Source organism: Heterocephalus glaber, unplaced genomic scaffold, assembly GCF_053883595.1.
Source record: "Heterocephalus glaber isolate CG9 unplaced genomic scaffold, H.glaber_assembly_v1.0 deba00000594, whole genome shotgun sequence".
NCBI lineage: Eukaryota > Metazoa > Chordata > Mammalia > Rodentia > Bathyergidae > Heterocephalus > Heterocephalus glaber.
This window is the reverse complement of record NW_028258151.1, coordinates 34232625-34259316: the sequence shown is the minus strand read 5'-3', so window position 1 is coordinate 34259316 and position 26692 is coordinate 34232625. Positions and strand designations below refer to the sequence as shown.

The following is a 26692-nucleotide window of genomic DNA, read 5'->3' as shown; positions in this document are numbered from 1 at the left end:
CTTGTGCTTGCGCAGCAGGTGGCGAAACCACTGAGCTAAATCCCCGGCCCCTATTAGAAGCATTCTTGCCTTGCTGTTGAATCTGAAACCAACCAATCCTCCCAATTGATCTACTAGTTTGTAAGAAATACAAGCAACAGGGAAACGTGTCAAGGACACCAAGGAGGTACAGTGAGCAGGACAGTCTAGGACGTGGGATGCTCCTCAGGACGGAGGAGCCGATTTCTTCAACAAAGCAAGGGCACTGGGGGCAGGGTTACCAGGTGAAGCTTCACTTGCGCTGTCCCTGTGGCCCACTAGCCCCTTCCGGGGATTCTCACCACCGAATACTTGTGCACGCAGGAAATTACCAAGAGCCGTTCGTGGAGCCCTGTGACCAACACTCAGGAAGGACTCGTGTGTGCTGACTGGCTAAATCAATGAGGCACAGCTCACGGTGGAGTATGTGTAGCCACACGAAAGGAGAAAACTTGTTTTTGTTTGTTACAGAGGATCATGAGGATAATGTGTAATGAAAAAAACAAAGTATGGATCAGTACATACAATGTGCTAGCTTTCCGTAAGAAAGGGGAAAAACCAGGACTCATTTTCCTAATTTACTGTTTGCATAAAAATCCACTGGAAGGTGCAAAGGAAACCAGTAAAAGTGGAAGGGGAAGGTGAGAGGAAACTGGAAGGGGAGCGGTGAGGGCAGCACCTCCTAACGCACACCACTTCCTGTCACTCTGGCCGGTGGGCAGTGAGTGTCACCTACTCAGTGCACACAAGAAAGGAACGGTGGGAATCGTCTGTTACAGTCATCGTGTAACCTGACAAGGACAAATGATCACGATGAAGAACAAGATCGATGGGAAAACTACTTTGGCATCAACTCTAGGAGTTCCTCCTGTCTTTCAAATATTCCTTTGAAAGAGCCAGCACCTACCTCCATGAAAAAGATATCTCCGTTGGTGTCTGTCCCCGCATGGACCACAAACGTCTGCTTCTTCATGTGCCGGCTGCCGCTGGCCCAGATAGAGAGATCACGTCCATTCTGAGCAGAGAGATTTTTAGGCACATTTATAAATCCCTCCTTCGTTTGGCTCTGGGCCCCAAATCCCCAGTTCAGCAACGAAATCAGCATCAGACCCTCATCTGCTGGCCACTGGCCACAGGCCACAGGGGAAGTAAGTGTTTAAGGACTTTTTGGTCTCAGGATCCCTGTGCTCCGTAAACATTACTGAGGATCCCGAAGAGATTTTGTTTATGGAGTTGTATTTATACTTACTATACTAAAATCAAAAGTAAGAATTTTAAACATGGCTAGTGATTCATTTTTAAATAATAACATTAACTATTACATAGTAATATAAGTAACATACTTTTATAAAATATATTTTCTCCTATCAACAAAAAATGAAAAGTGCAATATTCTAATGTTTGGCTTTGTAGAAAACAGCTGCTTTCTCACCTGTTTTTGCATTCAATTTGGTACAATCTGTTGGTTTGGTTAAGGTAGGAAGAAAATCTGACTCTACAGATAGGCATTTGGAAAGCAGAAGATTTTACAGCCTTTTCAGATAAAATGCATATTCTTCTTTGCCACTATATCAATACCCAAAAAGTAGCATTAATCTTAAAATTAGTTGTAAGGTGGCATCTAAAAACAAATCAGTGAATATTTGTTACTGTTACATTAAAACCATCTGTGTATTTTACTTTTTATTTTTTGGTACTGGGGATCGAACTCAGGACCTTGTGGTTGCCAGACAGGCGCAGCGCCACTGAGCTACATCCCTGGCCCTATTTTACATTTTTTTTTTTTTTGGTCCCGGGGATTGAACTTGGGACCTTGCGCTTTCAAAGCAGGCACCAGAACCACTGAGCTAAATCCCTAGCTCTATTTTACATTTTAAGCAGATCTTTATTCATACTTGAATTTACAGCATCACTGTATTTGAAAAACTCTTCCAAACGTTGATGTTATCTTATACAATGTTAAAAAAAATCCCATTCACTGATATCATCACCAAGTCATTAGAAAAGTTTAAAAATATTACAAAACTTCAAGAGTGAAAATCTTCAAAATTCTCATTTTGTAAGGCTTAAATCTTATCACTGGCAACAAATACTGTCAAGTATTTCCTTACAACTCGCTCAACTCTATTAACTTCAGAGAAAATGTCTGCCAAACACCCAACTCTGGACAGCCACAGCCTGTTAGTCACTCTTTCAAGTAAAAATGACGTGTTCCGTGAACAATGGTAATGGATCACACCTTGCAACTCAAATCGCTTTTCCTCAAAACACTCATCATACTTGGAGTGAGGCAGAAATGCTGTTTTGCATATAATTCCAATTTTGTTACACAGAGTATTAGAGTGACCAGAGTCTCACACAAGCGAGGGGTTCACTGCTTCATCTGGGACTTTCGAAAGGAAGCTGGTGCTGTTTTACACTGAGGCCTCATGAGGCGAGGCTGGGCCAGGAGGCTACACACCACTGCTCTGGCAGCACTGGTGCAAACGTCGGGCTGTTGAAAGGGGCATTTTAGAATCATCATGAAAAACGTTCACCTCAGGGGTGGACAGATCACACAGCAAAGCTGCTGTGAGAGGACAGTTTTATTTTTTATTTTTTTGGTTCTGGGGATCGAACTCAGGACCTTGCGCTTGCCAGGCAGGCAGCAGCACCACTGAGCTACATTCTGGGCCCATTTTTTTTTTTAGGACAGTTTTAATACAGGGTCCCAGCGTGGAACAGAAGGGCTAAAGCCTCATTCTCACAACCAGGGTGACCTGGACCACACGGCAACACAGCCCAGGAGCCAGCAGCCTTGCACAGGGGACGGAGCCCGTGGGAGGGCCCGCTCCACTCACCAGGGTTGCCAGCTGGTCAAGCACCTCGTTGATCTGCTGGCTGTACAAGAGCCCGATGTGGGACTTCCCCATCAGGCGGCGCACCTTCTTCCGGATGTCGTTCTTGTTCACCTGGAAGGCCAAAGCGAGAGTCTTGATAGGGGCCCTGCTCCCTTCTCGGCGGAGACAGAGAGAAGAGGAGGGATGAGTGGGGTCTGGAGGACCATGTCACCGGACACGGAGAGCAGTCACAAGGGCACACATGGCCAGCGTGCTGGGGACGTGGCCTGGGCTCTGAGAAGTGGCTCCCTGAGCAGCTGGTCCTCACCTCCTCCCCACCCCAAGCAACACCACAACACTTGTCCCGGGTCCTCAGAGTGCCATGTACAAACAGTGACCGAGCGCGACACTGGGACTCAACTGCAGCCCGGGCGCCACCCAAAGGCTAAGGGACATTATATTCTCCAGCCAGTCAAGCAGTGCTACAGGAACATGGCACAGCGAACAGAAAATGGAGCAAACCAAGAAGGCCTGCAGGGCCTCCTGTGAGTTTAAGCGATGCCTCCACACTTGGGGAGGCTGGGAGAACAGCAGGAGAAACTCAGGCTCCTCAAAACAGCACTCTCCCCCCGACCCTGTTTTTTAATGATACTGGGAGACTGAACCCAGGGGTGCTCTACCACTGAGTTCCATCCCCAGTCCTTTTTTATTTTTTATTTTGAGACAGGGTCTCACTAAGCTGCCTAGGCAGGACCCAAACTTCACTTGATCTTAGCCAAAAGGCCGAGAAGCGATAGGACTCAAACTTGTGATCCTCCTGCCTCAGCCTGCAAGTGCTGGGATTACAGGCCTGGGCCACAGCCGCTGGCTTCGAAACAACTCCCTTCTACTCACCACTCCTGAACGACGTCTGCCTTTCAGACTAAGACTCTTCTATTTGGCAACATACTTCTTCCACAGCTATAACCAACCCAAGTGTAACCACATCACGCTAGACCTCACCATTACTTTGGTAATGGGGAGCTCTTCTTACAGGAAATCCTATATGATAAAGCGCTGGTACTGAAAAGTAAATTCCGAGCAAATGTTCTAGGGTTTTAGGATCTACTACTGTAAAAAATAATAACAACAATAATTCTTAGGATTCTATGGGGAGCTCTGCTGACTTCTAAAACTACTCGGCAAAGAAAGCCCATATAAAATGAAAAATAAATAAACAGTATGGAATGGTCATTTACTTTTCAACTTTCATAACCCAAAACAGCCTGGCAACCATAGTTAAAAGGCTCTTGTGTGGGCCAACAGAGCCTTAGACTTTGAATCAGGAAGAGAGCCCAGTAGCGTACCTCGACAGCTTCCCAAGTGGCCCAGGACTCAGGCAGGAGGAACAAGCCTGTTCCTCCAGCCTCGGCCACAGCTGGACTAAGGAAAGCCAGAGCTACCTTCATCAGCAGCATGTAGGAGATGAGGTTGTGCAAGAGTGTGGCCAGCAGGCGATCCTCATCGTCCTCCAGGCGTTTCCGGTCATGGTCTCCCAGGGACAGGTACCTAAGCGAAAGACCAGGCACAAGTCGGCCCTGGCGCGGGAGCCACAGAACCAACTGGAAGGAGGTAGAGTCTGCATAAGTGTCCCAAGCCCCGTACCTGTCGATCATTTCCTGGGGACCCTGGTCCATCCCCATGCCTTCTCTCTCCAACATCACAGCATCTAAGAACGCATCTTCCCAGAACTGCATTTGGTCCCATAAAGTAGAACGCTCTTTGCCTGTGCAGAATAAGGTTCTTTTTAGGGGCTTATTTAACATTTAAAGACTAGAGCTGCCGAATGAAAACAGAGTAGACTCCAGATAAAAGGGAGTCATTCCAAATTCCAGGGAGAGCACAAACCTCTGTACCCCAGATCTAGTACTGCTGCCACCAGCCCCGATGCCTCTAAGGGAGGCCCAGTCCCTCCCCAAAGGCAGTATGAACACAGCACACAGAGAGGTGGTTACTTATAGAAAAGGTCTCCATAGCAGCATCCTCTAACTGGTCCCACATCGATCCTTTGTCCCTTCCTGCCAATTTGGAGCAGGAAGGACCACGGTAGCAAGAAAGGTAAGAAAGGAAGACAGAAAGACAGCGGCTGTTGATTAACGCCAAAGTCCAATCTCATCTAGTTTCTACCCACTGCTTGTTCTAGACCCATAGGTCACTGCTTCGGGTAGAAAAATGCGATGTATCCGACATCAGCACAGAGAGCACAAAAGGCAAGCAGCTACTGCTCAGCAGCACCCTCTCCCCTGGCTGAACCCGGCTTTCCTCTAGTCTAGAGGCCTTCCCAGTCCTCATCTTACCTAGGAGTCCCTCGTAGAGATAGACTCGCTGGCTTACATCCTCGGAAGAGCGCACCGGGCTGCCCACCAGCTTCTCCTTTGGCTTCAAGCTGTGGGCTTTACCCTAGGGAGACGAGGTGATAGGTCAGCTGCTGAGGAACAGTGAACTCAGCGCCAGGAGCCCAGCCCACATGCCACTCGGCACCACCCGCGCCTGGTCCCCTGCTTCTCCTGCTGTTTGCCTCTGAGGCTGGACCACAAAGCAATCTGGTAATCCTGCCTGACACAACTGCCTCAGCAACCAAGCCATCTAGTTTCCATCCTGACTTATCTTCACTCCTTAGTCTCTGTACATTGTTACCTTAAAAGAAAACAAAACACAAGCTAATTCTCAGCAGCAGCATGACACAGTAGAAAACAGGATTCAGATCCTGCCCTCTTATCAGCTTTGTGACCTGTGGCCCAAAACTTAGCTTCTCTAAGCCTCCTTTTTCTCCTCTGCAAAAGAAAGGTTATAATCCCTATCTTGCAGGACTAGGGCAGGAATTCGGTTTTAAATTTTATTTAATTATTTTTCTACAATGCTGGGTATAGAACCCCAGGCCTCACACATGCTAGGCACTCACTCCACCACTGAGCTACCTCCCCAGCCCCTGAAGGGTTTGACTTGAAAATACACAGAAAGCACTTAACAGCATCTGGCACACGGCTGGCAATTGAATTAAAGATGTTAATTTCAACTTTCTTTCCATCTCTCAGGGAGAAGTATCACTAGCTTCACTGGCCATCTCCGCAATATTAGACTTTCTATTCATTCACACAGAGTTCTGCCTAGGGAAAAGGTAGGTACTCTACTGTAATACCGGGCCTTTTACACGTGGGCCAGAATAAGCAGAGAAGCCACCAACCAGTGATTACTGGGCAAAGCTAATTCGTGTCCAATACTTTGTTCACTGGACCATGTCAATATAATCTATTTGTTAAAATAGCCTTTTCTGAGCCATGAAATTTAGGACCTGCTCTCAGCAGCTCAGCTGTACAAAGATCCCTTGCCCAGGACCAGTAAGAGTGTGTCCCGGAAGGGTCCAGCTGAACAGCTTCCTGCAAACCTGATCCTGGATGAAACTTATCCCTATAGCCAGTGCAGAAGCATGCCGGAAGGACTGAAATACTCAGACTGGAACAGCTGTGCAGGCGCAGGGTCTTGGCCCACTAAAGTGAGCCACTCTGACCCTCAATCCTGTCCCAGCCTCTATTAGAAGAAAGGTATGTACAGAAGGTTCTGGTCACCAGTGTTAAGTAACAGATTTCATTCAAATTTTATCTTCTACTCTCCTCACAGAGCAAAGATAAGTTCTGGTAGCGAAAACCCATTGTTCTCTCTGCTAACGAAGAGCCTCAGCGCAGCCGCATGGGCACACGATCCCTGCACAGCTGCGTGCCCAAGGCCAGGGCTGCAGCGCTCCATTTCACCACAGCGGCCAAGGGCGCATTGGGCTGCTGAAAATGCTTTCATTCCCTAAGGCTTTGATCCCTCACCTCTCAGAAAAAACCATTCAGAGCAACATCCCATGAGTGGAAGCAGGCCTGAGTCACCTCGTTCCTTTGGGACAGAATCTGGAACTTGTATATCACTTCCTAGGTAAAAACGTCAAGTAGCTGGTAGAAACATGTTACAGGGAGATGCTATTTTCATGCACTATACAGACAGAGCACTGACTAGATGAGGACTCAACTAGGCCTTTGTTACAGGCAGCCTGGCACCTGGTGAGAGCTTCACCTGGCCTGCAAAGCTACCACCGGATTATGCTGTGGGACTGGATGCCCTGCTCCACGGGACAGGCCCCTCATTAACCACAATTCAGGAGATCATGGAGCCAAATGACTGTGAAAAAAGCCTTACACAACATTTTCCTTACAGTATAGTACATAAAGGTTATCCACGCCTTCCATCATCATTTGGTCTATTTTATTTTCTTGTAGGGCTAAGGTGGAACTGGGGCCCTCCACACGCAAGGCAAGCGTTCTACCATGGAGCTGTATCCCTGGCCCCATCTCTTCCTTCTCGTTGTCTCTTAACCTTCATTCTTCTCTAACCCACTTCCCTCCCCTATTTTTTTTTTTTTTCCTGGTACCGGGGATTGAACTCGGGTCCTTGCGCTTGCGCAGCAGGTGGCGAAACCACTGAGCTAAATCCCTGCCCCATTCCCTCCCCTATTAAAGAAAAAGTCTTCTTGTGTCGGTAAATAAAGCTTACAAAGATGGAGCTTGTGGCAGAGTTGGTCTCAATCTCACTATCAGACAAAGTGGCCCGAGAACTGGCCAGGTGGACACTGCCCTCGCCACCTGGTCCATCACCTGCGTTGCTGCTCAGGTCGCTGTCTGCTCCGAGGGTCTCTCCAGAGCTATTACTCACCTGGAAAGGGACAGCGGTGAGGGCGGCTCCCAGGCAAGGGAGGTCTCTGCTCCCAGTGCGGCCTGTCAGAGCACGCCTCAGAGTGCCTTCTCTCTGAGCCGGGAGAGGCCCGTGACAGGCCGAATCTCCACCAGCACCAGCCGGGCTGAGGCCAACGATGGCCTCGGAGAGAAAGGAGCCCCTTCCGTGGGGGCCGCCCCTGCCCACCAGATGCCAGTGTGGTGCCCCCTACCGCGGTGCTGACTTCAGAATCCTGACTTGAGCTGCGGATCAGGACAGCCGGACTCATGCCGACGACAGAGTCTCCATCAGTCCTCTGCAAGAAGACGGGGCACAGACACAGTCAGGAGGGGTCCCCAGTTCCTGGCTGCCCTCCGTCCTCCTTCCACGCCCACTCTTCTGCTACGGTCCAGCCACGTGAGCCCTGTGCGCCTTTCCTCAACAGGAAATGGCGTGACTCACATAGCGGAAAAAAGAAGACACATGAAACAAATATGTGCTCACTGTCAAAAACACAAGAAAGAATGAGGACATAAGAAAAAGCCATAAATCTACCACCCACACTAACTACTGTTTTTAGCATATCTCTTTTCGGTCTTCTCTAACTACAACTTAAAAATAAAACTGGAATCATAGTGCACACAGGTTTATAAACATCTTCCCATGTCACTAAGTTTTTGCAAACACAACCTTTAATGGACACTAATATTGTATTACATGGATCTATGGCGTGTATCTAATCATTCCTTCATTACTGGATATTCATGTTGCTATGTTTCCTTTCTTTTTCTTTTCTTTTTTTTTCTTATGGTACTGGGGATTGAACCCAGGGCCTTGAATATTGAGGGAAGCACTCTACCACAGAACTATTCTCCTGGCCTGTTGTTCTGAAGCTGCTCTTTCACTTTGTCTTTTTTTGGTACTGGGGATCAAACTCGGGTCCTTGTGCTTTCGAGGCAGGCGGTGGAACCACTGAGCTAAATCCCCAGCCCTGTTTCTTTTTAATTTAAGGAGTATTCTGAAGCTAGGTGTGGTGGTGCACACACTGGGAGGCTGAGGCACGAAGATCATTATGAGTTTGAGGCCAGCCTGGGCTACAAAGTGAGTTACTACATAGTGAGACCCTGTCTCAAAAAAACCAAACCAAAAAAAAAAGAAAATCTGAGGGCTGGAAGTGTGGCTCAGCAGTAGAGCACTTGCCTAGCATATGTAAAGCCCTGGGTTCAACCCTCAACCCATTGTTTTGTTTTGTTTTGTTTTCCAGTACCAAGGATCGAACTGAGGACCTTGTCCTTGTGAGGCAGGTGCAGTGCCACTGAGCTAAATCCCCAGCCCTCTGACCATTTTTTTTTTTTTTGGTACCGGGGATCAAACTCAGGTCCTTGCACTTTCAAGGCAGGTGGCAGAACTACTGAGCTAAATCCCCAGCCCCCTCAGCCCATTTTTAAAAAAGCATTCTGAGGCCAGGGGATTTAGCTCAGTGGTTTCACTGCCTGCTGAGCAAGCACAAGGACCCGAGTTCAATCCTCAGTACCAAAAAAAAGCACTCTGAGATAACAAATTTAATCCTGTTTTTTTATTATTTTTGCACTGCTGGTGATTGAACCCAGGACCCTCAGACTGAGCTGTAACCCCAGTCTTTTTTTATTTTTCATTTAGACAAGGCTCATTATGTCACTAAGTTGCCCAGGCTGGGCTCAAACTTGTGATTCTTCTGCCTCAGCGTCCTGGAGTGCTGGGAGAGAGTTGTGCCCATCAAGGTAACTTAATTCTGCCCATTTTCTCCAAGGTCGCCACAAACCTGGGAAGCAGAAGTCAGGCTCACGCCGCTGTCTGCACTGATCTGGGACTTTCTCTCCTCTGTCTCACCAAGGTCAAAGGCGGGCTTGATTACTTCTGGCCCTGAGTAGGGGAAGAACTCTGTCACTCAGCACACAGAGGCTGGGGCGGGCTGGAGAAGGGAGTGGAGCAGCAGCGCAGTCTCCTTTCCAGGGACCAGCCCCCCAGACCCAGTCAAAGAGGTCCCCAGGTGCCTTAAGAAACAAACAGGACAAATCAGACCCGGTCTCAGAGGACTCTGAAGATGCTGAGCAAATCATCCTAGAACAGAAACGCTCCACAAACGCCAACCACACTCCATGGCGCCCAGAGCCAGAGCCTCACTGGAGCTGGAGGCCACTTAAGGGTCCCCTGGTTGTCAGCACTTCCCAGACAGACAAATGTATCCAAAGGAGCCAGGAAAGGCTAGGCCCAAAGAGAAAAGGAAACACCTGCCCCACCCTCCCCTACAATAGCTCCATTTGATGAAAACAACAACCATCCACCCTTTCAGCGTACCCACCACAGTGGTATGGCAGAAAGACAGAATGACAGGAAGCAGGAAAGCGTGCCTAGGCAGGCCACCAGAGAGGTGGGCAGCTACAGACTCAACACGGAGGGACAGCAACCATCTCTGCCAACTGTGCCCACAGGCCTCCTGGCAGTGGGGAGCCATCAGCCAATGGGGGGCACTGTGATCAGCAAAGCCTCTCCCAGCAAGGTCCAGGTTTCTCCAGAGACACCCTGTGTGCTGTGGGGCGGGGCAGGAAGCAGCCTACAAGCCGGATGCCTAGAAGTCACACACCACCTACCTGCTTTCAGGCCAAATACCCCCCAAGAGCAAATTTGGGGTGGGGCTGAGCAAGGAGACTGCCCCAACTGGGCCTGGGGAGTTGGCAGGTATGGGAGACTTGGGGACAGGAAGGGGCATTTGTTCCTTACTCTGTTTTTCCAAAGCTTTTTGCTTTTTCACTTCCTGGTGCTTGTTCCACAATTCTACCCCAGATGCAATGCAAGCAGGAGAAAAAGGAGAGAGTCAGAGGCTGGTCAGACAGGCAGAAGGGACACCCACCCACCCAAGTGGACTCCATCTCGGGCACAGGATTACCAACCAAGAGATACGAAGACGTCTTCACTGGGTGAGGGGCTCGAGAACCAAGACATCCAAGGCCTTCCCTGACTCATGAACTAAAGACTCCAAATTCTAAACCAGGCCCCAACACAGCAGCAGAAACCCTGGGAGGGCCTTGAGGAAGCTCCTTTGCTCTGACCCTTAAGAGGCTAGACCAAGTGCTCGAGAGAGCAGCTGAAACAGGTCAGCTGAAACAGATTAGCTGAAACCCACAGCACACCATGCTCTCTGCCAAACGAGCTGGGGACAGCAGTCCCGACAGACTCCAGGTGAGGGAGACAACCATCCCCATCAGCTGGGCTTCAGACTCACCGGCTGGACAGAGCCAGTCAGCATCCCTCCTTGCTGCTCCCCAGAGAACCAACTCACCCTCAGAACTAGCGCCTGCCTTACCAAGAGACCCACCTCAGCCAGTGGCCTGGGCACACTTCCACTTCCGAGAGAACCGACAGAGAACATAGAAATGGCCGAGACTAGCATCTCATAGGGGAAAGCAGAGAGGATACCAACTGCAGCCATTCCTTTCCTGGAAGGACCCTCAGAGTTTACTTGTAGGACCTCCTCAACTCACAGGTGAGGAGACAGGGAAGCCAAGAGGAAGTGCTTGGCCCAATGCCACATTTCTAGTTGGGGACAGACAGGACTACAACTCCAGACCTTTAACTGGGCATGGCAACTGCCTCTCTAGAATGTTCCATCAGGGCAGGGGAAAGCAGTGTCACCTGCTTCCAGGAGAATGTTATGCTGGCCCGAGAAGTAGAGGGCCCCAAAAAGGGAACTGGCTCCTCATCATCATTTATGAGAACATGAGGTAACTACTAGTGGTTGTGACAAAGAGATATCAGCTAAGCAGAATGCCTGGGGGCCTAGAACTAGCAAAACACAGACACAGATGGGCTAGGTGACTCAGGCCAAGGAGGGAGGGAGCCCATCTGAGGTGATCCCACATGTGTGGAGAAACACAACGCAAGCATGAGCACGCAGCTAATCAGCTTGGGGAGGGAGGGCTGAGAGAAAAGCTGACTCAGAGAGCTCTAGCTCTGAGGCCAGAACCCACCAGGAACGTGGGGGCTGCACACACGCCATGAAGGAGCCGTGTCCTGGCAGTCAGTGCCTGGCTGAGGAAAAACTGCCTTCAGAGACCCAGATTATCATCGGTTTACAGGCCAGAGATGCACCTGTAAACTTCCTCACAGCTTCCTGGAGTGCACAGGCCTCTTTGCTATGTGAAGAAAACCAGAAATCAATGAAAAGAGGGACAGGAGCATAGCCTGGACTCCCTGCACTGCGATTCACATGCCTCTGAACAACACTTCCACTCTTCTTCTAATATGTCGGTGGGGGCGGCTGAAGATGCCATGTAGGGACAGAGGAGTGTAAAGCAATGCCACTGGGAATGGACACAGCTCTCTCTCCTTCTCCAGAAAGCAAAGCATGGGTGGGGGAGAAAGGCAGGATTCTGGATGGATTGAGAGGACGAAGGGATATTTAAGGAGCTAGGACCCCTGTGGCACACCAAATACAACGATACGTACCAACAGATGCTACAAAATTCTCCTCCTTTAAACTTCTGGTGTCCGGTTCCTTGGGACCCTTTCCTGTGGCACTTGGTGCCCGAGGTCCCAGCTGGGGGACTCTCAGCTGGGCCATAGCCTTTGGGTCCCCCCGCCCAGCCAGACCAGGGTCCTTGCCAACTGGGGTATTTACACTCTCTGTGGGGCTTCTCTTCCGCTTGTCTGGCTCTGAGGGGAAAATCAAACACAGAAGGAGGTTAAGAAGTAGCGAATGGGGCTGGGGATTTAGCTCAGCGGTGCCACCCGCTGCCTCGCAAGCCCAAGGACCAGAATGAGATCCCCCGTACCAAAAAAAAAAAAAAAAAATCAAGAAGTAGCGAATGGGAATACAGACAAGGAAAAGAGGTAGAAGAAACCAGGATATAGGAAGATGTGGAATAAAAGTGGTGTGGGGAAAGTGGAGCCGACATCTTACTTTGCATGACAGAGACACCTCCACTCCATACGTGCCAGCTAGAAAACAAAGTCCCCAGCCTGGCAGGACATGTGTGGTGGGGCGCGGGGCTCGCTGAGAGGAGCGGGAGAGGCCGGCGGGCGTGCGCCTCAGGGCAGCCCTACCTTTGCTGTAGTAGTGGGTCTGCGCGATCTCCAGGAGCCCAAAGATGCTGGCCATACCGCCCAGCCCCGCGTGGGCGTAGGACTGCTCCAGGCTGAGCACTGTGCACTTGAGCAGGTCCAACATGCCCTTGTACACCTTCCGGCTGATCTCCTGCAACCACAAGCCAGGGCCTGGCGTGGGTGAACTCCCTTTGGCATCCCCGCCCTTCCGCCCAGGTGGCGCCCACTCCCAGCCCCGCGCTGACCACATCTGGGATGACATCCGGCCGGGCCTCATCCTCCAACTGCGTGGCGCAGCTCAGCTTGCTCAGCACAAAGACCCGCAGCTGCTCGCTCTCCAGCAGCCGGCGCACCTTCTTCATGTTGAGCCAGCCCACGCCCTGGCCGTCCAGCACGCCGTGCACCACCTCCTTCAGGAACTGCTGGTTCTCGCTGCAGGCACACAGCACGCTGTGGGCCTCTGCTACCTGGCAGCAAGCCTCCCCTCCTGCCAACCACATGTTTGCCTCCAGGGGCCGAAGGCCAAGCCAAGCCTCGTGATGTCCCTGGCCACCGCGTCCCCTCTGGCCAGGGAGTTCAGTTTCCCCATTTCCACCAGAAGCCATGACTGCCCCTTGGGAACTGGAATGGAATGGGAAGGGCTGGCAGGAAACCCTCTCCTCTCCTCTCCTGAGAGCTTCTCTCCCCATCTTGCGAGCCCTTGAATTCTGTACAGTAACTACTGTCCAACCTGAGAACCTCCTCCTTTTTCCCCTGGGGACTGACCCCAGGGCCACTCTACCCCTGGCTTATATCCCAGCCCTTTATATTTTTCATTTTCAGATAAGGTCTGACTACATTGTGCAGGGGAGCCTCCAACTGGAGATTCTCCTACCTCAGCCTCTCAAGATACATGGGGTTAGAGGACAGCAACATCACACCCAGCTACTCCACCTGAGAACTCTTACAACGGTGCTGCCATTTATTACCTAGAATTGCTGGACCGGCCCTGCGGAGATGGAGGCTCTCTTTTCACTGTCGGGCTATGTTTAATCACAGACGACTTCTGGTCCACTAAAGCCCTCCTGTTGCCTGTAGCGAGGAAGGCAGGAAGGACAGACGTCACTGCGGTGCAGGGCTCACAGCAGCACAGCCCTGGGTGGCAGTGTTCCACACCCAGGCCAGCAGCCCGGGTGGGGTGGCACTGGGCATCACACACAGGCAGAAAGCAGCCATGGCAAGTGGAAGAGGTGGGGATGGAGCCTCAGCCACTCCACATGCACCACAGCACGCCCCTCGAGCAGCACGGGCGTCACGGGGACCGCAAGGCAGGTCACTCATGGGAGGCCGCTTGCTCCACAGGGAGGATGGCCCTCAGGCAGGCACGGAGGGTGCTAGGAGAAAAGAGATCATGCACAGCTCACAGGCAAGACCCACCTTCGCCACTCCCGGGGCCGGCTTCAGTAACAATCTCCATTAGAGTATTTAGCCCAAATACTGGGACACAAAATACACAATTAGTAGGTGCACCATGATACTGTGACCCATACACCCTCTGATGGAGCAGGAAGTCCAGCGTCTGAGAGTTCTCCCAAAGCTTCAAGAGTGCATGTGACCGTGGTTCTCGGTCACACCGGCACTGCAGGCCAAGTGACCTGGAGACAGCCAGGGCTCCAAGAAAGACCATCCTTAAGGCTGGGGCCTCTCGAAGCCAAGGTGGAGTAAATGACAAAAGGAGCCTCGGGTGCTCAACAGCACATGTGTACCTGGTGACCTCTAGCACAGGGGTCCAGAGGCCCTGGGTGTCGCAGGAAAGTCTCCCCTTGCAGACACTGTCATGGGTAGTGGGGTGGGGGTGGTGAGGATGGGAAGTGCTAGGAGGGACAGGAGCAGCAGATGGGATGAAGCATCAGCATGCAGTGAAGGTTTCACGCTCGTCCCTTCCGACGGATCCGAGAAGCCAGCTGCACCAACACGTTTCCCTGCCTAGCCTGCCCAGCCTTGGTCCATCCACTCAGCACAGCTCGTCAGTCGCCTGTGCTGTCACTCTGGGGTCCTTCTGCCCGCCTGGCCCACATTTCCCTGCCCACCCAGGAGCACCCACTGCAGAGACTCCTGGCATTTTCAATCCCTGGGAGTGAGGGCTCAGTCACAGAATCACGGAGCTGCTCCTCACTCTACTTCCTACCAAAACAGTTTAGCACGATAGCCACAGAAAACAAATGAAAGCCAAATTCAATTCCAACTGTCAGAGGTCACAAGAGAACTAAGGTCTTAACTGGCCCAGAAAGCCAATCAATACCACCCGGACCATGCCCAGGCCCCAAGAAGGGATGCAGCCTGGGAAAAAGAGGCCAGCTCCGTCAACACTGCCAGGCCCTCCATGATCATCCTCTGGGGGCAGCTCCTGGGGACAGAGTCATCCTACGTGCAGGTGATGGGACAGCTGACCATCCCTGTCAGTCTCAGATCTTTGACCAGGGCCTCTCCACCCCCAGAAGCAGCAGTGATGCCACAGTTGCCATGAACCTAAATGACAGAGTAGGGCCTTCTCCATCTTCACAGATGGCTTCTACCTGACAACCATCAAGCACCTGTGATGTGCAGTGAAAGCCATGAAAAGCGAATGAGGGGCAACAGCCCTGGTCCAGGGCTCCTGACAAGCGTGGTAGGCCTGACATTCTTGCAGGAAAACCTGGTCTGGCACAAGGAAGGTGGTCGTTACCTTTCAGACTGGGGAATGGTGTGGTCTTCTCTCGGGCACCTTTGGTGGGCAGCGTGAGGTTTGAAAGGCTGAAACTGGTACTGTGGTTCCGGTACAGGCTGCCTGCAGAGGAGAGGGCACAAGGGCAACAGTTCAGTGAGGAAATCAAAACATCTATGCTTGGGCCTGGTTTGATTTTCACCTCCCTTCTGTCCAAGAGCGAGCTGGGCCAGAGAGTCACTGCTCTTAGAAGGGATCGAGGCTGACACAGGGCAGACAAAGGCATCAGTGCCAGGGGTGCTCGAAACCCTGTGACAATCTCCCCTAGCCACCTTCTGTAATAACGTCCTCACCCTCTGCTCACACAGCCTGAACGCTGCAGTTAACATGCTTCTGGTCTGAAGTGGCTTCTGTCCCTCCCTGGCTTCTGAAAAGGCCCACAGTCAGTTACATTATCTCCCACGATGGCTCTCTCTACTCTCCACCTATCCATACTTAAAGAGACACCAGTTCTCACTGCTGGGGATATTCTCTAAGCACAAAAATCAACCTTACGCAGAGTTCAAGGAATGGTCATGGAAGTCCCTCAGTAGGCAAAAGGTATATCAGATATAAACCTAAAGCAAATCTGACCGGAATATTTCTGTAAAGTAGTGATTCTGAATTTAATGCTCATTTCAATGGCTTGCTCAGCTGTCTTCCCTGAAATAGACAAAACCTCCAGATACAACATCGAGTGACAGATCTGTGTCCTTCAGTGACCCCATGTAAAACTCCTTTTGCAGTATCACCCAAATGGGCCGAATTGGGGCTTGATGATGCCAGCCCAGCCCCACATCTCAGATGGAACACGGGAGGGCTGCCTGGGCTCGGGTACTTACTGGCGAACGACATGATGCCCCCGAAGCCCTCGGTGCTGGTGTTGGAGACGGTGGAGGTGGGGGAGCTCGCGCGGGAGTCTGACTCTGCGTCCGAGTCACTCGCCAGTTTCAAGCTGTTGGGCCGCAGCAGCTTTTGAGCCCTTGAATGCACAGTGGCACCTATGAGCCCAGGCGGGGGACCTAACCTTGGGAGCTGGGCCTCAGGTTACAATGTAGTTGTGGCTCCCTCCCCAGGATGCCTGAGCCCCGGATCAAGCACCAGCCTGGGGATGGCAGGACTTCGAGGATGTTTGGACTCGTCTGACGTTCTGCTTAACCCTTGCCTGGGGTCCAGGGCTGAGAGGTCCTTCATCCCCCAGGGAGGAGGGCCCCTGCTCTCACCGACTGCCATCCACATGCTGGCTGAAGCAGGGAGTGTACCATTCCCCCTGCTCCTCCTCCTCCTCCTCAGGGGGAAGGCCATACTGGGGCTCCGAGTAGGGGCTGTCACAGGCTCGCCGGCACACTGACCCCTCTCCAGCCTCTGGCTGCCGCCGGTCCGAGCTTGCTCTGCCGAGGCTGGGAGGCCTGGGAGACAGGGGCTTGGGGACACTGACGGCTGCCTCGTCATCCATCTCCTCAGAGTCAGCAGGTTCCTAAGGGCCACATTCGACAAAAACTGGTCACCTGCTTCCCAGGGTGCCTTCCCATGTTCCCGGTTGGGCAGGGCAGTGCCGCGCCTGTCAGATCCTACCCTGTGGTATATGTGGGCAAAAAACATTTCTGGCACGTTCTGTGTCTCCACAAATTACACACAAGGGATCTTGGCTGTACCCACAAAAAAGCCCTGTGATCTCCTGGGGTCAAAACTATATCTGAAAGGCTCTGAGCCTGAGGCCTATGGGAAGAGATGGGAAGGGCATGAAGGCTCATGCATGGCCACAGCATGCCTGCCGCACAGACCCAAGGCCCACACCCCACCGCTGCTGTCTGGCCCTCGCCCTGCCAAGCCCTCCGTACGGGGTTGGCTCCATGGATGACGGTGCCGGGGCTGCTGCTGGTAGTAGTGCTGGAGCTGGAGCGCAGGGCAGGGTTTTCCTGAGAGTTCTCGCCATCGGGGCCAGGCTCCTCCACTTCCTTCTGGTTCTGCAGCTCATCGATTGCCACCTCGCTGGCATCTCCCAGCGCTGCGTGCGTCAGAGGGTCCACATCTGCTAGAACCCAAGGGACAGAGGTAAGATGGCCTCGCCCCCAAGCCCTGCCTAGCACCGGCTGAGGTCCCCAGGCGCACTTACTGGGAGTATCGCCATTGATGTCACATTTCATCATCTCACTGACGAAGTCACCGAGGGAGGAGTATGAAGAGCTTGAGTCATCATAATCCATACTATCACTGCCACTACCAAGTCAAGAGCACAAGGGAGGAGGAGCGGGAGAAACCAGAAAGGGACCAGGAAAATAATTTGCAATTAGAATTTAGGAAAACAGTAAGGCAAGCACAGAGTATCAGAAAGCCAAGACAATCAATCAAAATACAATGCAATGACTGGCACCCGCCTCCTGTGAGATCCAGTCTCCTACGCACTGAGGAAGGCCCAGCGGGGCAGGGAGGGACGCTCACCTGTCGTCAGTGGGGTCAGAGTCAGAGTCGCGCTCTGGCGGTGCACTCAGTGCCTCGGCCAGCTGCGAGTTGCCATCGTAGACTCGGTAGTGGATGGGCTGCAGCTGGTGGGCATACCACTTGGGCTTGTCGCCGATTAGGGCTGGGTCGAACATATCTATCCCAAGAGGAAGGGGACTAGTTAGCAGCAAGGAAAGAAAGGCAAACAACGCACAAAAATAAAAGTAGGAGCCAGGGGTGGTGGTGCAGGCCTGAAATCGCAGTTGTCTGGGAGGCTGAGGCAGAAGGGTTGCAAGTTTGAACCCAGCCTGGGCAACTTGGTGACTTTGCAAGATGCTGTCCCCCAAAAATAAAAAGGGCTCAGTTCAAAGGCCCTGAGTTCAGTCCTCAGTACTGGAAAAGAGTAGGGAAAAGCCTACAGCAAAACAGGAATGGAAGGGGCAGGTCAAGGATTAGCAAGGGAACAAGCAAAGGACAGGCCACCAGGTAGGGCCACCAGAGGGCAAGGGACTCACTGTTGTGGATTCGCTGGAAGGCATAGTTGGTGGGGTTGAGGATCCACTCTCCAAAGTATTCTACGGCCTGAGTCCTGGCCAGTTTCTCGGCAAAGGGAGTCTGTCGGGGACGTGAGGCTAGAAACGAGCCGGCTTGGAAGGCCACCACAGGCCGAGGGAAGAGCCGCAAGGTGCGCGTGTGCATCTGGAAGCCCTGCAGCACGTTGGCGGAGTTGAAGAAGCGCACCATGGCCACTCTGTGGAAGAGGGGAGGGGAGATGACAGAGACCCATGTGCTTCGGAAGACGAAACCATGCACCGAGGGCATCAGACCACTGCCCAGTGCACAGGCTTCCGCATCTGAGACAGCCAGCCATTCACGTCCTCCCCCTCCCGAGGGCTTTGTGAACTGCTTTCTTCGCTCTCACCAAGGCGGAAAAGGTAATCAAACATCATACACATTTTATACATGAAGCAAATGTGGCTCTGGGAAAGTCTGCCCTATGGTCAAGACAGCAAGGAAACCAACCCAGGAAGCTGGGATTGTGTCACTCACTCGGTCTCACCTGGTGGCGACGTCCACTGAATCCACGTCATTGCCGTAGATGAGCGGGTTGAATTCAGTGGATGGCGTGGACTGCAGGTCAGAAGACGGCCTTCCCAAGAGAAGTGGGATCTCCTGGCCCTCGTGGAACTTCTCTAGGTTGAGGATGGGCTGGGTGTTGAGACTCATGCTGGCTAGGGCCTGCAGGACAAGAAACCCCTTCGCTAAGGCAGATTCCCGGGTTAGAGAACCAATCTGCAGTCCCAGGTGGAAGCCTTCTAAAGTCTTCTACATCGCGCTCTCTAATCAGAAAGTTCTCAGCAAAGAACAGTGCTCACTTGCAAGCCATGGCTAATCCATTTCAGAGCCTGCATCTTTGAAAAAAAAAAAGAATGCAAATATTCTAGCCTACAGAAAACAGTCTAAATACACAGCTCTTCATGTTTAAGCCAATCTAGCTCAGGGTAACCTGTTCAAACCTGAAGTCTGGAACCAGAGTTTCCAATTTATTTTGGTCACCAAGTGTTTTCTACATTGAAATCTATATGAGAAAATAATTAACTGTGATGTAAAAACAGCTTCTCAGGTCAGAAAGGATGGGAGCCTCGTGTACTCGGTGCTCACAAATTAAATATGCCCCTAACAGGCTCCGAGGGGCAGCACGGAAACCACTGGTGCAGCCCAGCGGTGCTTCTCAAAGGTGAGGGCGCACAGGGGTCACCATGGCGTTACCCAAATGGAGGTTCTGACTCCATGTGTGTTTTCAACAGGCCCAGGTGAGGACAACGCGCCTGGTCCATGGACTTTGAGAAGCAGGCGTCAGATCTTAGCGCCTACAAATATTTAGGGTAACGAATTGGCATCGTTTCAGATCAGCCTGGCCATCTCATTAGTTGTACTTCAGCAACCACCAGGAATGAGGACACAGCAAGTGAAGACGGTGAGAGAACTTTCTGAGCCTGCCACCGTGCCAGACTCTGCAGCACAAGATGTTACATCACAGCAGTAGGGACGAAGCAGGAGAGGGTGAGAGGGGCGACATGGAATGACCTGTGTCCATTCAGGCTGCTAAGGGACTACAGGAGGCTTTGCACAACACGCACACACAACTTGAAAGACCCTTCAAGCGAGAGGATTCCTGTCTATTGCGGCCCTAGGACAGGACAGGGAATGGAGCCTGGCCCCGCTTTACCTTCAGGTACTGTGTTCAGCATGCAGAAGAAGAAAAGTGGTGGGGAGAGGGGAAGGGGACATAAAAAGGATTAGGATGTGTAATGTACAAGTTCCCAACTCCCCACGAGGAATGCAATCATTAGGTACTGCAAACATGTACAATAAAACTAAAAATTAAAAGAAAAGTTAAAGTATAAGCAGAAAAACTTACACAATGCACAACAGCCATAATAGTATACTTGAGATTGGGCTATGTAATTTTTAATTTTATTTTTATTTTTTTATTTTTTGGTACCAGGGATTGAACTGAGGTCCTTGCGCTTGCGCAGCAGGTGGTGAAACCACTGAGCTAAATCCCCGGCCCAGGCTATGTAATTTTTTTTAAAATGTCTTCTCACATGAGAGAGACGTAGCTATTATCCTCAATGTTATCAAGAAGAAAACTGAAAAATAAATAATGAAATTGAAATCTCAAAAAAAGAAGAAAAGCAATGTCATTATATTGTATACCTAAAATGTACCAATAAAATTAACTAAAAAAAAAAAACACAAGAAAAGCAATCAATGAAAAAGCAGATGTGAGGGAAGCCAGGTGTGGTGGTGCATGGCTGTAGCCCAAGCACTCAGGAGGCTGAGGCGGGAGGATCGCTGTGAGTTCCAGGCCAGCCTGGGCTATATGGTGAGTTCAAGGCCAGCCTGAGCTACACAGCGAGACCCTGTCTCAAAAAAAAATAAAACAAACAAAAGCAGACATGAGGGATTACTCAGAGAAAGGGTCTGAGGAAAGGGTTCTTTAGGGATGGAGAGAAGCAAGGCCATGAAGAACAGTGGACATGACACCAAACAGGACATGAAGGGCCCTTTCATACAGCATCACAAGTTTTCCAGGGTGATGGAGCCTTAGAATCTTTGAGGTTCCCCCTGCTACACCAAGTCAGAGTGCATACACCTCTTATGCCCATCCAAGACAGAGAAAATGGAGTGCCCTTGAGGTCTGGAAGGGGACTGGCTCTGAGAGGAACCATCTCCCTACAGTGACCCCAGCGTCTCCTCCCCTGCCTCCTCCCCTGGCTTCACCTACCTGCTTCAAATGTTTCTTCAGCTCTAACGATTCTGGCTCTGGTAGGATGGGCAGCATCTCTGCATTGGTGGGGGCAATCACCTACACCAGAGAGAGGCAGAAGGCATGAGCTTACCTTAACTGCTCAGGACCCTCACTTATGTGTGGGTAGATAACAAGAACAGGAAGATTTTAGACATGTATATACATACATATATGCACACACACATATACCACATACGATACACATATATGTTTTGTTTTGTTTTGGAGACAGGGTCTCACTATGTAGCCAGACTGGCCTCGAACTCATGGTGATCCTCCTGCCTCAGCCTCCCGAGTGTTGAGATTACAGGTGTGCGCCACCATGCCCCAGCAAGATATACATATATATATGCACACACACACATATATAATGTACATACGTATCTTTTTTTTTTTTTTTTTTTGGTACCGGGGATTGAACTTAGGACCTTGCGCTTGCGAGGCAGGAGGCAGAACCACTAAAGCTAAATCCCTGGCCCTATACATACATATCTTAAATGAAATACTACTGAATGCTATTGGTGACCAGATAATAGGATTATGGATCTTATTTTCTCCTTTACCCTTATTTTCCTTTTCTAAAGTTTTACAATGAACACATATCAGGACTTTCAACCAAAGCTTTAATGCATCACACTGCAAATGTTAATTTTTTAAAGTCCACATTGGAAGGGTTTTTACAAGAAACTCTTCTTCGGTAGAACCAGCAGAAGATCTCCTGCGGCAGTGAACTATTTGTTATCACTGAAAACTCTAAAAGGTTCGCCACCTCTGATCTGTACCACAGACCAGGGTCCCACAAAGTAATTGTCCTACTGCTCGTCTCAGAGGCTGCAGGGGGAGGACTTAATGCCACCAAAACTAAGTCCTGTGGATCCTTGGGACACTCACAAAGGGCCTATCTGGCCAGTAAAGTGAAGCAGCATCAGAAGGAATTATTTCAGTGAGTCTCACCAGAGAAATCATCCAGAAACACAGGCAGCACGGGCTTGGATCTAGAACACAATCCCATTCTGGACCCAACCTCACCCTATTGCTGTCCAGATCCACCAGCCACACATCATCAGGCATCTTGAAGTCGAGTTTGTAGAGAAAGAAGCTGGCAGGGACCCCAATGATGTACGGGGTTGGTGCCAAGAGCAGCTGTGGGAAGGACAGAGAGGATAAAAAACAAAGGCCAAGCCTTCTGGGAGCACTTAGCAAGTCAGGATTCTTCTAGATAAGGAAATACAGAACCACAGGGCCTTTTCCACAACCCTCAAGGCTGGATGTGTTTCAAAACAGACTTTTTTAGATATTGGTTGATTTTTTTTTTTTTTTTGGTACCGGGGATTGAACTCCGGTCCTTGCACTTGCAAGGCAGGCGGTGGAACCACTGAGCTAAATCCCTAGCCCTTTTTTAGCTATTGGAAAGACACCACAATGCATCTTCTGTGTGTCACATAACCTACAGCAGCATTGCGAGGTGTCTATCGTCTCTAGTGATGATCGTCAACTGCAAACAGATCACTCCAAAGCACTTGGATTTTGCAAACAAGTTACAGGGGCTTGAGGACCAGTACTGGCTTACAACTTCTGAGAACCGGAGTCTCCTCCCCCAGGCAGACGGGAGACAAAGGCAGAAGATGCCTCAAGACGCACCTGCTCTGCTGATGCCATACATGTGGGAAGCAGCGGGATGACAGGAAACATGTACTCCAGAGGGTAGATCATCGCCACAAATGCCATCACGGACATGGAGAGTGCATTGTAGTCTCGGGACTGTAGCACCACCTGCAGAGGCAGAGAGGTCACACCAGAAAGGTCACTCAGCAGTGCCAAGTAAGGATGGCCAGAACGCAGCTTCCAACACCACCATTCACTTCTCTTTTGCAGTACTGGGGACTGAACCCAGGGCCTTGTGCACGTTAGCAAAAGCTCTAACCCTGAGCTACATCACCAGCCTTTTTACAATTTGGTTTTCACAAGGGTCTCACTAAACTGCACAGGCTGGCCTTGAACTTGTGATCCTCCTGCCGCAGCCTCCTGAGTACCTGGGATTACCCACTGCACCTGGCTTACAATTCGATTTCTGTTTCACTGAGTCTGTAGCAGCAGGTAGTTTCCACAATCATCCCCGCCCTGTGCCATCCCAAGCAGTGGAGTAACCCTCCCTAGAACCCTATCCCAGGGCAGTGACTGAAACAGAACAACTGATATTTCCAGAGACTAGATCAGTATCATCGAGGGTAATTCCACTAAGCACCAGGCTCTCTGAATACATCCCACGTGACACCAGTAACTTCATCCAACCCACACTGACTGAGGACCTGCTGTTATCTGGCATTGTGCTACTGCCTAGGTAGAAAAGAAACCGAAGAGATTCAGCCCTGTCCTTGAAGGGCTCAGGATCCAGCCCTGCCACACTGCAGCACCTGGGGCCCCTCACCTTGTGCTCCAACAGGATGCAGGTCAGCACCTGAAGACACGCATCCACGCCCAGCAGCTCCAGGGGCAGGTGCAGTGGAAAGTCCACCAGGCTGAACCGAGAGGGGTCCGGAAGAGCAAAGGTCAGGGATGGCTGCAGCTCCTGGGGGAGGATCTCAACATCCACTCGCTTCTGCCCAGACATGGGGACTGGGGAGCGCAGTAATCGATAGATCCAGGCCTCGATCTCACGGAGGTCGTGCAGAAGGGCACTCGACTTCTCCTCTACCAGCAGTGAGCCTGTGAAGATGCGCCACATGGTGTCCCTGAGGAGCAGACAGCAGGAGTCAGACGCATGGCAGAGGGAGCCGAGACCCAACCGCAACCCAAGAGGGAGTCTCTGTGGCAACTATGACGGGAAAAGGTCTCCTTAGGAGAGCCTCTGAGCTCAGAGGGGACCAGGGTCACACAAGAGCAAGGACAGTGTAAAAGTGTGGGTGTGGGCCAGGGGCAGGGGCACACGCCTGTAATCCCAGCTACGCAGGAGGCTGAGGCAGGAGGGTCACAAGCTTGAGGCCAGCCTAGGCAACTTAGCAAACCCCGACTTTTAAAAAGGCAGGGGTTGGGGAGGCAGCACTGTGACAGGAAGCCCAACACTGCAGCAGCCCTTTTCTTAGCAAGGCTGACATGGCTCCGCAGGTCTGAAGGGCCACCGGCTGCCGAGGGACTCTCCTCCCCCTCACAGCCCAGCCCAACCCATCTCCAGATCTCCGCTGTCCTCGCTGCATGCGGGTTCGCCTTACCTCTGGACGCCTCGCGGGACGCCCAGCTTCTTGCCCAGCAGTCGCTCACTGCAGCAGTCCACCAGCCGCTTGAGGGTGTAGAGACACTCGCGGAAGGTGGAGAAGAAAGGGTAGTGGCTGAGCACGCACAGGGACGTCAGGGTGCTATTGCGGCACCGGCTGCCGCCCTTGGCCCGGCGCTTGGCCCTCGGGGACTGGGTCACATCGGGGGTGGGGCTGACACTGGGAGGCTGCAGGGACGGGCCACTCTCCGAGCTCTCTGGGACATCCTCTTCCGGGGCCCCGGTGGCTCGGGCCCCTTCCTTCCCTCGGGACCCTGTCCTGCCTTCGCCCTTTTCCTTAGGCATCCGTTTCTGGAAGGAGCGGTAGAAGTTGACGCAGATGCCATAACGTGTGACTCCGGTGTCCTTATCCGTGAGGGTGAAGACGAAGGAGGTGTCGTCCCGCAGGCTCATGCGCCGCTGCCGCACGCTCAGGCAGCCCTCCGGCTGGCAGAAGAACACGACATCCGGGGGCAGGGGGAACTCGGCATGATCCTCCAGCGGGTATCGCCGCAGCAGCTCTGGCGTCTGGGCCACGCTGTCACTGCTCGGGTGCCTGAGGACGCAGCAGAGACAAGTCAGTGGCCTGCAGGGACGCGCCTCTGTCAGCCGGTAACCTCTGTCAGCAAGTCCAGCTCAAAACGCTCTTCTGCGTAAAGGAACTAACTGAGGGCCTCAGGAAGTGCGGGTGCTTCAAAGACACCCACCCTGGAAGTTCCGCCAGGCAAATGATCACCAACACCTGCAGCTGATTAGCACCTCAAATGGGCGCTAAGGAAGCACCGAGGAGCGCAGGTAGAGACAGCCCGGTGCACTTTTCCTTTCTGCATTGTAAGGAAACTCAAGTACGAAAAGCACATTTGCTAAAAAGTGACAAAGATGCTAATTAAGAGCAGAGTCTTGCTCTGCCTCTGTCGAGACCCACACTCGGAACCCACCCCGTGGTGTTGCTTCCCCTACTGGACTTGATGTTCCCACTTGGGTAAAAGACTGGCGACTGGAGGGATGAGATACACAAAGCCACATGGAAACAGGGAAGGGGAGTAAGTGCAGTGTGTGTGACTATCCCAGGTAACAAGGCAACAGCCAGCCTCCTCATAGTTACCTGGCCCCTACGATCACGAGATAGTCAAGTAACCGAGGACAGAACTTCTTCTTTTGCACCATGGTTCCAATTCACCAGTTCATTTCAGAGAAACTTCAAGCAGGAAGTCATCGATCCCAGGAGGAATTCTGATATTATCTGAAAACCCAAGGTTAATAGGAAAAATGTACTGATAAGATCCATGGCTGGGTCTACTCCTAAGGGAATCATCCTTCTAAACCCATCCCCGCCTGAGGCACAGGTCAGAGGCCTTTGACTCTCATACTAAAGATAGGAGAACATGATACCTGCCGACCCCACACTATAGGCTTATGAGCTCAGGGTCAAATACTACAAAGTAGGATAAGCCGGGCATGGCACATGCTTGTAAACCCAGCAGTCTAGGAGGCTAAGGCAGGAGGATCATAAGTTCAAACCCAGCCTGGGCAACTTTGCAATTTACTGAGACCCTGACTCAAAAATAAAAAATTTAGGGGCCGGGGATTTAGCTCAGTGGTTTTGTCGCCTGCTGCCCAAGTGCAAGGACCCGAGTTTGATCCCCCGTACCAAAATAAATAAACAAATAATAAAAAATAAAACATTTAAAAAGAGCTGGGAGTATAGCTTAGTGCAAAGCCCCTTGATTCGATCCCCAGTACAAAAAAGAAAAAAAAAAGAAATAGGGTAAGAGGCTGTGGATGTAGCCCAGTGGTAGAGTTGTTCTTGCCTAGCATGTGGGAAGCCTTGAGTTCAATTCCCAGTACAGGAAAAAAAATTAAAAAGATGAATAGTGGCTCACCTCCCCAGCCCTACCAACCTAGCTCATTTCCAGCCTAGCCCTTGGGGCTCTGTTCTGAAAGTGACTTCATGTTGGTTCCATGACTGAATTCAAATTAGTCACTTTCAGAATTACTCCAGGAAAGATCAGGATCAAACCAGACTCTTCAACCAACACTTACCTGCACTTCTAGGTCTAGATGAAACCTGTCCCGACAATCTGCATTTAGCTGGATAAGAAACTACCACACAGACTGTCTAGTTACTTGCACCTAGACAATAACAACAGCTGACGACCTAGCACATGTGATGTCACATGAAGAACGCCCGTGTCCCAACTGTCTCTCTCAACTGCTTTCTCACCCGCTTCAGGCGGGGTCTGGGTGGCTGCAGCTGCTAGCTCTGCCCTTGGTGCTGAACAAACAGTTCACTATTCTGGTCTCAGGACTGG

General features: G+C 51.3%; 1 protein-coding gene across 50 annotated transcripts in view; it reads right to left on the bottom strand.

Moving 5' to 3' along the window:
- Positions 1 to 26692, bottom strand: part of Madd (MAP kinase activating death domain) — a 38151-nt gene that overhangs the window by 8451 nt on the left and 3008 nt on the right. For 5 of the 50 annotated variants that reach the window (XM_021264109.2, XM_021264106.2, XM_021264111.2 and 2 more), the window contains exons 2-30: positions 25486 to 25623; positions 24340 to 24936; positions 23559 to 23862; positions 22772 to 22903; positions 22160 to 22273; positions 21107 to 21187; positions 18875 to 19053; positions 18330 to 18565; positions 17815 to 17971; positions 17489 to 17592; positions 17214 to 17407; positions 16596 to 16849; positions 16215 to 16354; positions 15355 to 15456; positions 14067 to 14126; positions 13619 to 13721; positions 12896 to 13082; positions 12651 to 12801; positions 12054 to 12260; positions 10329 to 10382; positions 9370 to 9470; positions 7801 to 7884; positions 7410 to 7568; positions 5174 to 5276; positions 4832 to 4894; positions 4482 to 4602; positions 4280 to 4385; positions 2859 to 2969; positions 926 to 1033 (exon numbers count right to left, since the gene is read on the bottom strand). In XM_021264109.2, the coding sequence (XP_021119768.2) occupies positions 926 to 1033; positions 2859 to 2969; positions 4280 to 4385; positions 4482 to 4602; positions 4832 to 4894; positions 5174 to 5276; positions 7410 to 7568; positions 7801 to 7884; positions 9370 to 9470; positions 10329 to 10382; positions 12054 to 12260; positions 12651 to 12801; positions 12896 to 13082; positions 13619 to 13721; positions 14067 to 14126; positions 15355 to 15456; positions 16215 to 16354; positions 16596 to 16849; positions 17214 to 17407; positions 17489 to 17592; positions 17815 to 17971; positions 18330 to 18565; positions 18875 to 19053; positions 21107 to 21187; positions 22160 to 22273; positions 22772 to 22903; positions 23559 to 23862; positions 24340 to 24936; positions 25486 to 25547 (4374 nt within the window). In that variant the 5' untranslated portion in view covers positions 25548 to 25623. 50 annotated transcript variants of the gene reach the window in all.